Raw genomic sequence first — 13,740 nt, forward strand, 5'->3', positions numbered from 1 at the left:
CCATCTGTAATTGAGCTTTTGTGGAAAAACATTAGACCTGGAGGTTCTTCCTTAAACTAGTTTTAAGGCCTCAGGCAAGTTGTTTCCTCCTCCATGAAACAGCTAATGGAGCCTGGGGTGACTCTGAGATGAGCTGCCTAAGTACAGAGCCTGGGGTAGAACAGATGTTCTTATTAAATGGACCAGAATATACGGAGGAGGTCTGTGAAGCTGGATGGAGAAACTGTTCCACATTTATTTTTACTGCTCTTTATTTGAAATCTAACATTTCTTTCAATTACAAATGCAGACAACAAACCACAGGAGTGTCAGTAGTACCTGTATCTTTTTTTGTTTTTTGGCAGTACCTGTATCTTAATACCAAAAGAAATTATATTTTCCCATCACATTATAGGTATGCCTTAAAAAATATTTAAGCTTATCACTACTTCAAAAGTAGCACAGTTATTAGACCTGTTGCTTTAACACCTTTGTAAGTACATTTAATAAGTACATGTGAATATTACAAAAGCACAGAATATGGTCTGGAAGATACGTGCCAGGCCAGTTCGCCTCAGCCTCTAAGGAGGGGCACAAGTCGGGGCAAGGTCGCGGCTAAGGCAAAGTTTCACTTTCCACTCTGATCCTACTACGAGAATGAATATGTATTTAGTAATATTAATACTTACGTAGTTTTTGAAATGTCCTTCCACTGGTCAAAATAAAGTCAACTGGAGTTGGGAACTGTCTCTTTAGGTGCATCCAGCTACCTTCTGAACTCTTGACAGTTGAACAACTGCTCTTCCTGGAGTGACTAAGAGTCCCTTGATTCCATTTACTGGAGCTATTCTTAAAGTAACAGTAAAATCCTGGCACTATTACAAGGTTATAATTAGGGCTGCTACTGCTGCTGCTGCTAAGTCACTTCAGTTGTGTCCAACTCTGTGCGACCCCATGGACTGCAGCCTACCAGGCTCCTCTAGGAGACCCCAAAATACCTAACCCTGATCTTAACCAAATATCCCTGCTTGTATGGATATTAGAGAAAATGCACAGAATAACACTCTAGTGCAGATCATTTTAGACTGCTGGGCTTGGCTGAATGGAACCAAAATCTAACTGGGCCTAAACAGTTTGACCAGTTTATTACAGATCGATCCCTGAGTTGGGAAGATCCCCAGGAGAAGGGAAAGGCTACCCACTCCAGTATTCTGGCCTAGAGAATTCCATGGACTGTATGGTCCATGGAGTGGCAAAGAGTCGGACACGACTGAGCAACTTTCACTTTGACTTTTTCGCATCTGCTTGTTTCATCCCTCCATGATCAAATTCAAAGTTCAGATGTTATCATAAGAGAACAAGGTTATCTGGATGAGCACTCACAGGCCCGTAACGGGAAACGAAAACATAGACACTGAAGGGGCCCTTCCCCACGCCAGTGTCCAGCTGGCCCCTTCTGAGGCCTTTTCTGGCCAGGAGCATGGCCCTGTGGCATGACCCACTGTCCTTGGATCTGTGCAAGCTCTGGCATGTCCTGCTCCCGGGAGGAGGAGGGTCAACAGGAAATGGGAAAGGTCTGGCACTAGACAGGCATCTTTTGGAAGAAAGACAAGGTTACAGCCCAAGTCACAGCCCATGAATTTATACAATGCAACCATGTCTCCATTTCAGTCTCCTCCTCCTCAGGGACTGATTCCTTGTGAAGTCTCCTGACTACGACATTGGTCTAATCCAATCATAGCCCAGTCAGTCAATAGCTTATAGGCAGTCAATGTAAGACTTGACTGTTATAATCACAGTGGGATCTTATTTACAATGAACAGCATAAAAGCAGAGACTGCAAGTCACCTGTAATAATGAAAACCTGGACACACAACAGGGAAATATCTAAGCAAATTTACTTCTTTCTTTTCCTTCAAAGGCATACCTCAGAGACAGTGCAAGTTTGGTTCCAGACACCATGACAAAGCAAATATCACAATAAAATGAGTCATACACTTTTGGTTTCCCAGTACGTATAAAAGTTATGTCAGGACTTCAGTGGTTAAGAATCCATCTTGTAATGCAAAAGACACTGGGTTCAATCCCTGGTCCAGAAAGATTCCACATGCCGAGAGGTAACTAAACTCATGTGCACAACTACTGAGCCCCTGCTCTGCAGCCCATGAGCTGCCGCTACTGAAGCCTGCGTGCCCTAAGGCCTGTGCCCTGCAACGAGAGAAGCCAAAGCAACGAGCAGCGTGTGCACTACAACTAGAGCAGTCCCCGCCAGCTGCAGCTAGAGAAAGCCCGCACGCAGCAACAAAGATTCAGCACAGCCCCAAAAAAAATTTTTTTGTCAGGCACAGAGGTTAACTTCTTAGACCCCAATAAGTCCTAGTTAGAGAAATAACGATGGGAAAAAGTATAAATATCAGAAAGACTCCCAATTACCATTATGTACAGACAGGACTTTGAAGTCAATGGAAAAGCTATGAAGAAACAGAGTCCAGGGACTTCCCTGGCGGCCCAGTGTTTAGGACCCAGCCCTTTCACTTCGAGGATTCAATCCCTGGTTGGGGAACTGCGAGCCCATAAGCCTCACAGCTCAGCCGAAGACAAACAAAAACAAACAATGAAAGCACTTGAATTAAAGAACACAGAGGGATCGCAGGATTGCTTTCTACATTATATACTCCTGCTTCGCTTGTTTGCAATGATATTTATCACCCATGAAAACACAAACTGTGCCTCTGCACAGCTGAGAGTGGACAGATGCGGTCAAGTTTTAACAGCATGGGGCATATAAATAAAATAAGGATACTAAGAGCAAGGTCAGCCTGTAATGAGGCCCTAATCTCGGTGTCCCCAACTCCCAGGCCAGGTTCCACCTCCCCCTGTGGGCAGGCATGTCTCTCATTGAGACATGAAGGTCCCTGAGCAAGTCACTCAGCAGGAAGCCAGGCGAGGACCCGCACAGGATGTTAAGCAGACACTACAGAACAAAGTCCTGGTCTCCTCTCCCTCCTTGTTCCTGTTTTGGTAACCCCTGTTTTTCTACTTTTTACTTTTGTTCTGGGGGGTGCTTTTTCATGGCCTGATTTGAAATAACAGACTGCATCCTTTGATCATAAAAATGCCAGACCAGGAACTGCTTCCGACCACTGTCCCCCACAAAGATGTACTTCATGGAAGACTATTTTGGAAGATGTTAATAGAAATGGCATGAAAAAAGTGCTCTTAGGCAAGCAAGCTTGGGAGATGCCATATAACCTTCTCTGGGGCGGGGCAGGGGGGATCACAAAGTATATCATATTTGCATATTAAAGGCACTTCTTCTGTAAAGAAAATAGTTTACCTTTATTTACAACCAAATGTTTCCCAGGTTTCTTTTCTGCACAATGCACAGGCACTTTGGGGACAATGTATAGTTAAAAAACACTCCACAAACAACTTGTTAGATTCCGCACTTGGTCATCTAAAGGGAAGGTCGTCTGTACAACCTAAAAGGAAGGTCTCTAGAAGCTTCAGGACTGGCTGATACTCTCTCCGGATGGATGAGGAAGTTGCTCCTAATTATCTTCTTCCAGCAGACTCTGTGATTTTAGCTGGTCCTTTCTTATGCTCTCCAAGTTCAGCTCTCTGTATTTTCTTTTAAAAAAGCCACACTAAAACAAAGGGAGGGAAGACCAATTACAGGCCTAAGCCATCCATCTGCTTTAGAAAACCATTTATCTTTTTGTTGCCAAATATCCCCAGTGCTCCTCTGCTTCTTCTGCTTCCTCTGAATCTCCCCAGATGATCCAATCCTTCGAGACCCATCTTAAATACTGCCTTCCCACAAGCATTCTGTGTTCAGTCCCCAGTCAGAAGTGGTTTTCCACCTTCCTCTAAACCCCCACCCCACTTTCACCTTTTTAAGTTAACTAATTCTGCTAAGTACTATCATTTCAGCTGTACTGGATCTATTTATGTAAAAGATAGAAAGAGATCAAGTACAGCCCCCCTACATATCAAGAAACTCACAATCTAGTTGGGAAGAGAAACAATGACAACACAGTATAACCACTGCTTCTTGGAAGGGTTTCTAGAGGGCAGTTCAAGGGAAAGGCATAAAGGTCAGTTCAGAGGACTCAGGAATCTCTGGGCTGAGTTTTAAGGGAAGAGCGAGAGCAAATTATGAAGGAAAGGGCTTGGGAGGCGGGTGTAGAGAGCCTCACTGCAAACACAGAGAGACAAAGCTATTCAGTTCAGTGTGTTGAGAAAAAAAGCAAGACTCGAGGGTGGAGAGAGTAGAGGCAGACATTAGATGCCTTGGATAGCAGTGAAAGAGTTTGAACATTAGATCAGGGGAAGGAAAGGAAAGGGTTTAAACAGGAAAGGAACATCAGGTCCCTTTTAGGAAAATAGCTCTGCACTCCAATTCTTCAATGAGATCTTGATCTTTTTCAGACAGAAACTGTCTTGATTCATTTGCCTCAACAGGTGTGTGGCTAAAGGAAGAAGGAAACGGGGTCACAAGGCTAGGGTAGCTGCTCGAGGTCGGGGGGTGGCTCTCTAAGCAGAATTCTGCCCAACACCAGAACCTTCATGAACGTGGGGGGAACTGACCTTGACTAGGATGACTATAATCACGATCAAAACCAGAAGGCCCCCGACACTGCTTTTAATGATGAGAGACAGAGAATACGCCTCCTCATCTTTCAGGAGGATGACAGTGATCTGCAACAAAACACAGAGATCACCCTGTAAGTCAGGTGAAGCAAAATGAAGTGAAAATTCCACATTATTTTAAGAAGCGAAATATGAGAACTTGGCAACATACCGTGTATTGATCAAGACTGACAACAGTAAAGCAAAAAGCTAAACCTTCCCTGATGCAGTATTTAAAATTATCTAATGAGATTTCTGGTTTCTGGTTCCACATGTAAGGGGCTTGGAAGTCACCACTCCATGCTAACAAGGAAAAAGGTGACCAGATTGGAAAATCAACAACTTTTCTTGGATCCCTAAGAGAGGGGAGGACACCAGGCAAACCTGCTGCCACCAACAGCAGAGGGACAGACAGACAGATGGACACAGAGAGCAGAGGCTCACCACCGCCAGGGAAGGAAATCCTGAACTGCAACGGATGGACTGCTGTAAGCACGACAGTGATGACTCTGGGGCTGCAAACTCCAGGGAACCCAGCCACTGGGGTGAGGTTACTCCAGGCACTTGACCAGGTTCCCACAGTCAATGCTGGAGAAAAAACCCTTCATGCTTCCAGCAGGGGGAACAGAAAAGGAATCACTTTGAAATAAGCCAAAGAACTCTGATCTGAACAAGGACTGGGCTCAGGGGAAAACAGTTAACCCTAGCCTAACCTGCTGGATATAATGAGAGCCTAACTGTTCTGGGGGAAGGGAAGTGCCCAACTCAAGCCCACTCTAGCTATCCTGTCCCACAGAAACAGTGAGGAAGTTCACAGGCCAGACGCCCAGGCTCATTAAAAGACTGAGCCCTAATCACAGAACCACAGAGCACCTCCCCTCCCCACACCTCACTACATTAATGAAGGTCTGCCTACAGAAGTTCCTTTTACCTGGTACAGCATTTCCAGCTATCAAAAGAAAATTATCGGGTATACCAAAAGGCAAAAAAACAAAATTTAAAAAGAGAGAGTAAGCACCAGAACCAGATACGGCAAGAATGTCGGAATTATCAGACTGGCAATTTAAAATCACCACGATGAATATGCTAAGGGCTCCAAAGGATAGAACAGACAGCACACAAGAACAAACAGCAGACGGGCAATGTAAGCAGAGAGACAGAGACCCTAAGAAAGAACCAGAAAGAAATACTAGAGATGAACAGCTGCTGTGATGGGAACAAAGAATGCCTTCGATGTACACATCAGTAGACTGGACATGGCTGAGCAAAGAATCTCTGAGCTAGGTAGAGCAACAGAATCTTCAAAAAACAAAGAGAACAAAAACTGGAGGTGGGGTGAGGGGAGGAGTAAACCAGAGGACAGGAAAGTGATCTGATGACCAAAATACTTCATACAAACTATTCTGGTCTCTTATCTAGCAGTCCGCCAGGAGACTGACCTTCTGGTTGTGTGTGTGTGAGAGAGAGAGTCTGAACCAGGCACGGGTTCAATCCCTGGTGGGGGAACGAAAAGCCCATGTGCCATGTGCCGTGTGGCCCGAAAAACAAGAAAAAGAAAGAAAAGGAAGTCACGGGAAGAAAAACTCCTTTTACTACTGACCTCTTGGCTTCCTATTCTGTATTCTGCCATGTGAAAATGTACTGCTGGGAGAGGTGGCGACTTTAGGCCAGGCACAAGGGAAGGCATCGCCAGCACATAGTCAGGAAAGCTCAAGATTTGAAGGAGCCCGGCCACTGACACCGGTCTGCCTCCACCCCCAGATAAACACAAGAGGCCTTTAAGGCACATTAGTTTGGTTTTTTTGCAGCTGAAATGCACTTAAAACTTAGCTTCGGGTACTGAATTTCAAAAAAGGAAAATCATCATGGAGACTCTACAATAAAAGCACCAGTAAGTAAAGGGGGAACATTTATACATAAATAAATGACTTAAGAATGTGCATATAAGACACTGTTAATAGGAACTCTTTTGGGGAGGAGGGAATCCAGGGTGTGGGAGACAGGGAGTGAAGGAATCACTATTTTTCATTTGGGATCTTTGCATAAGACTTGGATTTTCTTTTTTTTTTTTTAATCTGTGCAATGATATAATGGGAACACTTCTCTTTCTTCCACATCATTTTCTGTATCAGACACACTCAAAAATAAACAAATGTTATTTCTGACATGTCTAGAGAACTGTGCCTTTCCCCTCCTCCAGGGAGGAAAGCAGAGGAGCTAATGTTGAGCAATCCACTCTCACCCTCTTGACACTCAGGCTTCACTAAAGAGCTCACAGATGGACCATTTCTGGCACTAGCAGCTGCCTAGGGCAAGTGTCAACAAGAACGACAGCCCCGCAGGGGCACACACAGTCTTCAGCCCACAGATCACAAAGGTCAAAGGTCAGTCTGACTTGCAGTCACATGTAAAACCTCTGCAAAACGAATCCAAGGGTTCCAGGACTTAGTTTAAGACTTATAAGAGAAAAAAAAAAAAGACAAGACATAAGAGAATTGTGCACTCATGAGTATTGTAACCACGGGACACTGTAACTAAACACTGGTATCACATACTAGCAAGCGAGTTAATACATATTAAGAAAAAAAAATTCTCAACTAGGAAATAAAAAAAAAATTTCAAATCAAAGTATATATAGTTAGGTGTTGATTCCAGCCTAGTTATAACAACTGAGACTTCCTCTGCTTAGGCCTCTTATTCAGTTGCCTCATTTCAGAGACAGAAAAACTTAGGCAGAACCTGAGTAACTCAAGGTCATGGAGACAGCTGGTTGCAGAGTCAAGAGCAGAGGTAATAAGACTGAAACAGGAAGAGGGCAATAGCAAGTGCCTATTTGTACAAGGGCGCTAAAGCCAGGCACAGGCTTCCCAGGACAACACCCAGAAAATAGAAAACAGCCAGGGATTACCTTAGTTCTGTGGTTCTCTGTGTTGAGCCCCTCATACAGAGATTTGTTGAAAGATATTTCACCAAGGATCTGCAGCTCAGTCACATCTCTTAGTAACTATAAGATGGGGAAGAAAAAAAATGAAACATATTTTAGACATGGACCTACTACATTTTTTTTTTTTTGGAGTTAACTTTTTTTTTTAATTGGAGTATAGTTGATTTAAAATAGACTTCTAAAAAAAATGGACTTACAATTCCTGGACAGCATCATTCCTTACGTTTCTGTTTTTTGGTCAAGGCATGTGGGATCTTAGTTCCCCGACCAGGGATCGAACCTATACCCCCTGCACTGGAGGGCAAAGTCTTAACCACTGGACTGCCAAGGAAACCGCCCCCCCCGCTTCTCATCTTTCCCTTTAAATGTGTTCCTTCTCCAGTATTCCTCAAGTCTAATGAATGGCCTCAGCAACCACTAAGTTTCCCAAGCCAGAAACCTAGTTAAAACTCAACTTCTTTCCCTTATCCTTTACCCCACACCACACTCCCATCCCCAAGTCAGTTCTTGATGATTCTTTTTTTTTTTCAGTCTCTCTTAACACCTGTCCCTTTTCCGCCATTCTCACTGCTACTTCTTCAGCTCAGATCCCATCATTCTCACCTGGATCATCACAAGATGTTAAACTTGACTTTAGTTCCTACTTTTGAATGAGTGATCAGGCAAAGTCTAGCTAAGAAGGTAATATGTGAATTAAATATAAGAAAAAAGCACACACATGAAGATCTAGGAGAAAAGCTGTCTCATGCAGAAGGAGCAGCAAGTACAAAGGTCCAGTGGCTAGAACAATAGCAGCAAGCTGGAGTCTAAGAAGCAGGGAAGACGAAAGTATTAGGAGATGGAGGAGTAAGTGGAGACCAGATCATAGGATGCCTGGGACACCACTGAAAAAGACAAATTTTAGTCTAAGTGTATACAGTTTTTTTTTTTTTAAAGCCGATAAGTGGCATAGTGTTTGCTTTTAAAAAATAGCTGCTCCATGAAGAATGTCTGTGAAGGACACGGCAAAAGCACAGGCAAGAAAAGCAGGGAGGCGGCTACCGCAGTGAATCCAGCAAGAGGTGGTGACCTGAACAACAGTGGAGACAGACAGAAGTGAATGGATTTAGAATATATCTGGGGGTGGGGATGGGACAGAATGACAGAGTTTGCTGCTGGAACAGATAAGGGGATGTAAGAAAAAGGAGTTCGGACTTCCCTGGTGGTCCAGTGGCTAAGACTCAGAGCTCCCAATGCAGGGAACATGGGTTGGATCCCTGGTCAGGGAACTAGATCCTGCAAGCCACAATTAAGACCTGGTGCAGCCAAATAAGTAAATAAATATTTTTTTTAAAAAAATTTTTTAAGGAAAAGGAGTCACCACAAGGAATTCCTAGAATTCCTAGTAAGTCAGCAGTGTAAGGGCATCCCAGATGGCTCAGAGGTAAAGAATCCGCCTGCCAATGCTGGAGCAGCAGCAGACGCGGGTTCCATCCCTGGTTCGTGAAGATCCCCTGGAGGAGGAAATGGCAACCCACTCCAGTATTCTTGTCAGGATAATCCCATGGACAGAGGAGCCTGGTGGGCTGCAGTCCGCCGGAACGCAGAGTCGGACACCCCTGAGCACGCAAGTAACTCGTAAGTTACCCTAGTTAGTTACCCTGAGAGAGTGGGGAAGCAACAGGCTGGAGCAGAAGGTGGATCAACAGACCTGTTTTGGACACTTTATATTTGGAGATGCTATTAATATTATCGTTTCCAGGGAAGATGCCCGAGAAACGTGGATTAATCAAATCCTAAGTACCTGCTTTAGCTGATTCAAGGAGAGCTCTGCAGCCACGGTTACATTTTCTTTATCCGAGGTGACCTTACAGCTTACTGAATGCCATTCTTCCACAAGCTGAAAGAGGATGGGTGTTAATTAGCACGATCTGTTTATGGGGTGGAAAAGCTGGGAATTTTAACACTTAGCACACAGACAACCTCAAGGTCGAGGAATAAAGGGTGTGAGCAGTTTCTGCCCTCATTTGGTTCCAGCAAAGCCGCAACCCTGGCAAACGTGAGCCGGTGAAGAGACTAAGGGGCGCCTCAGGAACGTTCGGCCTGTGCTTTCAGGGGAAGTCTCGGCAAAGTACAATCCCGGCGTCTCAGGGCACCCGCTTCAGGCCGTCCTCCCTCCCCCACGACCCCCTCTCTCCGGTCTTTGGGATGACTGCGCTCACCTGAACCAGGTCGCTCCCACAAACGCGCTCGAGAGCCTGAGTGCACACGGTGTGGGCCTGAAACGACAACCATCTCAGTCCATCCCCGCAACACAATGAAAAAGCCAAACCGCCATAGTTACCCGCCCCCTCCCACTTCTCGCGAGATCCGTCATGATTGCGCGGACGGCCGGGCGCTAGGACCCGGCGGGCAGGCGCCTCCGCGTCTCGAGGAAGTCTCGCGGTGTTAGCATTTGAACTGCCTGGCGGGTGCAGGCCATGGCGGCGTCACTCCCGCTACCCGCGAGTGGGCTCTTCCGAACGTACGGGGCAGCCGGCGGCGGGAGGCCGCGGAGGCGGCCGGGCCTGGCAGCCGTACAGTGGTTCCCGCCGCAGGACCGGAAGCGTTTCTTCAGCAGCAGTAGCAGTGACACCAGCAGTGGCGGCCCCTCGCAGTCTGTCGTCTCCGACGATCCTGACGACCCCGACTTCCCCGGCAGCCCGGTGGGTCAGCGGCGGAGGCGCGCTGGCGCCCGACTCGCCAAGGGCCGGCCGAGTCAGATCGCGACCCCGAGACGCCTGAGGCTGCGATCGCGGTGCCCGCAGAAGTGCAGCACCCCCTGCGGCGCTCTAGAACCGCCGTCCTTTCCCAACGGCAACCCGGGCTCCCTGAGCCCGGACCTCCGTGTGTGCGGCCAGCCCAGGGACGGCGGCGAGCTGGGCACCAGTGCCTCCCTGTTCAGCTCTCTGGCCTCTCCCGGCCCCGGGTTCCCTGCGCCAGAAGACAGCATCTGTACCGATCCTTCCACCTTTCTGGATGCAGCCTCAGAAGCTCCGAGCAACTTCCACCTCCCAGAAGCCTCCCTGGACCAGGCACCCCTCCCCTGTTCCCAGGACGCAGCGACAGGAGGAGGCAGGTTCACCAGGTTGGCCCACCAAGCCCAGGCCAGCCTCAGGTCAGCTCTCTTTAGCTTTTTGGACCCAGGAAATCCTGAGGATTCCGAGCTTGGGACAGATGGGAAGAATTTGCAGGAGTTCTGCCATGACAGGGAACTGGTGGGGAGGAGGCTGGAGAGCCCAGGTTTATCAGGCAGGGGTAAGAAGAGGACCACAGACCAGGACTCTTGTCGAGAGATTGAGTCTCAAGAGTCTGTCCAGATAGAATACGAGGAGGCCCGTGGGTGCAAGGGCGGAATCGCATCTGGGAAAAGCAACGGGCCTGAGAGAACCAGGCTAAGCCGAAAAAGGAAGCATCAAGGGACAGCAGAAACCTCCCTCCTCCATCACTGCCAGGTTACAAAAGGCCAAAAGATGGAAGATGGTTCATGCGTCACCCAGGACCTGACTTGTTTACAGAATGCCTGCTCTTGGACCAAAACCAGAGCCTCCTTCAGTTTCCACAAGAAGAAGATCGTGACAGCTGTGTCTGAAGTATGCAGCTGTGACACCTTGGCCGGTTCTCTGTCTGAGTCCCTCATGTCAGAATATTCACACCACCCTGTTCAGAACAGAACAAGCTGTGCTCTGTCCCCCTGGCACTCCTCCTCTATGTATTTGCTAACCCCCTTAAAGACACAGCAGGTCACAGACAAAAGGACATCTGATGCAGAAAAGCTTTATGGGGAATGCAATCAGGTGGGCCCCATCCCCTTCAGCGACTACCTCTCCGAAGGAAAACTGGAATGCTGTGAGAAGATTGGAGAAGGGGTGTTTGGCGAAGTGTTTCAAACAGTTACTAACCACACACCTGTAGCCCTAAAAATCATTGCTATCGAAGGACAGGACTTAGTCAATGGAGCTCACCAGAAAACTTTTGAGGAAATCCTGCCAGAAATCATCATCTCCAAAGAGCTGAGCCTCTTGTCTGATGAGGCATGCAACCGCACAGAAGGCTTCATTGGGCTGAACTCGGTACACTGCGTTCAAGGATCTTACCCTCCCTTGCTCCTCCAAGCCTGGGATCACTATCACTCAACCAAAGGGTCTGCAAACGACCGGCCTGACTTTTTCGGGGAAGACCAGCTCTTCATCGTGCTGGAATTTGAGTTTGGAGGGATCGACCTAGAGCAGATGAGAAAGAAGCTGTCCTCCATTGCCACTGCCAAGAGCATTCTGCACCAGATCACCGCCTCCCTTGCCGTGGCTGAGGCCTCACTGCACTTTGAGCACCGAGACTTGCACTGGGGGAACGTGCTCTTAAAGAAGACCAGCCTCAAAGAGCTCCACTACACCCTCAATGGAAAGACGAGCTCCATCCCCACCCGAGGGCTGCAAGTCAACATCATTGACTACACCCTGTCCCGCTTGGAGCGGGATGGGATTGTGGTTTTCTGTGACATCTCCAGGGACGAGGACCTGTTTATGGGACAAGGCGACTACCAGTTTGAGATCTACAGGCTGATGAGGAAAGAAAACAACAACTGCTGGGGTGAATATCACCCATATAACAACGTGCTCTGGCTACATTACCTCACAGATAAGATCCTGAATCAGATGACCTTCAAGTCCAAACATAACACCCCCGCCTTGAAGCGAATGAAGAAACAGATCCAGCATTTCTATCAGACTATGCTGAACTTCAGCTCTGCCACGGACCTGCTCTGCCAGCACAGTCTGTTTAAGTAAGCCGGGGGTACTGACCACCCCCAAAGGAGAGGGCGTGGAACTGGAAGCCCCTGATGCTGTTTTTAACCTCTGTCCCCACAGCAGCGTGGGATTCCTGCTCTTACAAGTTTCCAATCAGCTGTTCAAACAAGAATTTTGTTTCCAAGTGGAAACTGACATGTTTAAACTTAACAAATATTCTTTGAAAATAAACTATATGTGAGAACACCATTTACAACTGAAAAGCCCTTTTTCTGTCAGCAGACTTCATTTTGTAAATTCCTTTCCACAGTTTCCTTTTTGAACCTCAACATTTTATGTAGCCTGAACAGAAAAGAAGAAAATCAGGAACACCCAAGGCCTCAGCTGTCACACTGCTAAGAGCCTGTTCCTGTAGGTGTCATAAGGCTGGCTTTGGGAACCACACTACAGATGAGTCAACTAAGAGCAAAGAGGCTGTACCACAGCAGAGTCCCAGGCGTACAGACTGGGAGACAGGAAAAGCAGAAGGTAGACAATTTATAGGAAGAAGTGCCACATGTTTATCAATCTCATTTGCCAATCACAGAGAAGCAGAATTTATCCATGATTTTCAAAGGGAAAATAAATGTCTCCATGGCTACTAAAAAGGTTGAATTTTGCTTACTTTTTTCATCAAGGGAAGAAAAATCGAAATGTCAGTTTGGGCTGAGTAGTTAATATTCCTTACGAATATGACTTGGGTAATTTACTCCTAAAATGCGTTCCCAGGTTAACTCATCTTTTTTCTACTCCTTTTTCTAGAGTTCTAGTTTTTATACCTTTGAGAATCCATAGCCACTCTGGAAAGAGATGTGATCGTGATACAGAACTGCCTCTATGTACCTGAATCTTGGTCAGGTTCGTCACTGTTAGGAACTGGAAACCTTGTAATTTAACTGGAACACAAATTTGCAGCTGGAACTCAGCTCCAAAGAGGTTCTCCCCATGTATCTACAAGATAAAATCCAAGCGGAAAGTCACGGCTGGTGTTGTTTTGCCACCTGTTGGCTTTGCGATGATAAGTAGAGCACTTACGTTGAAGAGGAACTCTTTGTGGTGGGAAGACCCCTGGCTTGTGTTCATGTACATCACTGAGGGTCTGCAGTTGAGAGGACATGGGTTAGGCCTCAGGGCCCCTTTCTCATTTTAAATAAACCTCAGTGCTATCAATTGGACACACTAAGAGGATCCTTAATTCTTAAGAGAGATCAAAGTTGAATAGCAAAATGTTGAGCAGTGGTGGGGCAGTTGGGATCAGGTTAGAATATTTGAATTCAGTCCCTTCAGGCTGGTTCTGTATCCGATTATCATTCCTCAGGGTGGCCTTACTTTTTCTCTTCCTTTCTTCCTAATCCCTTAAGTCCTCTCTTCCCTCCTTAG

At 46.7% G+C, this 13,740-nt stretch overlaps 2 protein-coding genes across 2 annotated transcripts in view; one reads left to right on the top strand and one right to left on the bottom strand.

Annotated features, from left to right (window-relative positions):
• Positions 1 to 1,859: 1,859 nt before the first annotated feature.
• Positions 1,860 to 13,740, bottom strand: part of ITGAE (integrin subunit alpha E) — a 62,122-nt gene continuing 50,241 nt past the window's right edge. The window contains 7 exon segments of the mRNA XM_070389241.1: positions 1,860 to 3,626; positions 4,570 to 4,680; positions 7,520 to 7,615; positions 9,339 to 9,434; positions 9,757 to 9,813; positions 13,204 to 13,311; positions 13,396 to 13,459. Of these exon segments, the coding sequence (XP_070245342.1) occupies positions 3,531 to 3,626; positions 4,570 to 4,680; positions 7,520 to 7,615; positions 9,339 to 9,434; positions 9,757 to 9,813; positions 13,204 to 13,311; positions 13,396 to 13,459 (628 nt within the window). The 3' untranslated portion in view covers positions 1,860 to 3,530.
• HASPIN (histone H3 associated protein kinase) lies at positions 9,872 to 12,570 on the top strand. Its single transcript, XM_005906697.3, has one exon. It carries the CDS (start codon positions 10,015 to 10,017, stop codon positions 12,358 to 12,360), a length of 2,346 nt encoding a protein of 781 aa, XP_005906759.2. The 5' UTR covers positions 9,872 to 10,014; the 3' UTR covers positions 12,361 to 12,570.

Source organism: Bos mutus, chromosome 19 (genome assembly GCF_027580195.1).
Source record: "Bos mutus isolate GX-2022 chromosome 19, NWIPB_WYAK_1.1, whole genome shotgun sequence".
In the NCBI taxonomy this organism is placed as follows: Eukaryota; Metazoa; Chordata; class Mammalia; order Artiodactyla; family Bovidae; genus Bos; species Bos mutus.

Coding starts and splice junctions, on each gene's coding strand:
- HASPIN (XM_005906697.3), top strand. CDS start 10,015: ATGGCGGCGTCACTCCCGCTACCCGCGAGTGGGCTCTTCCGAACGTAC.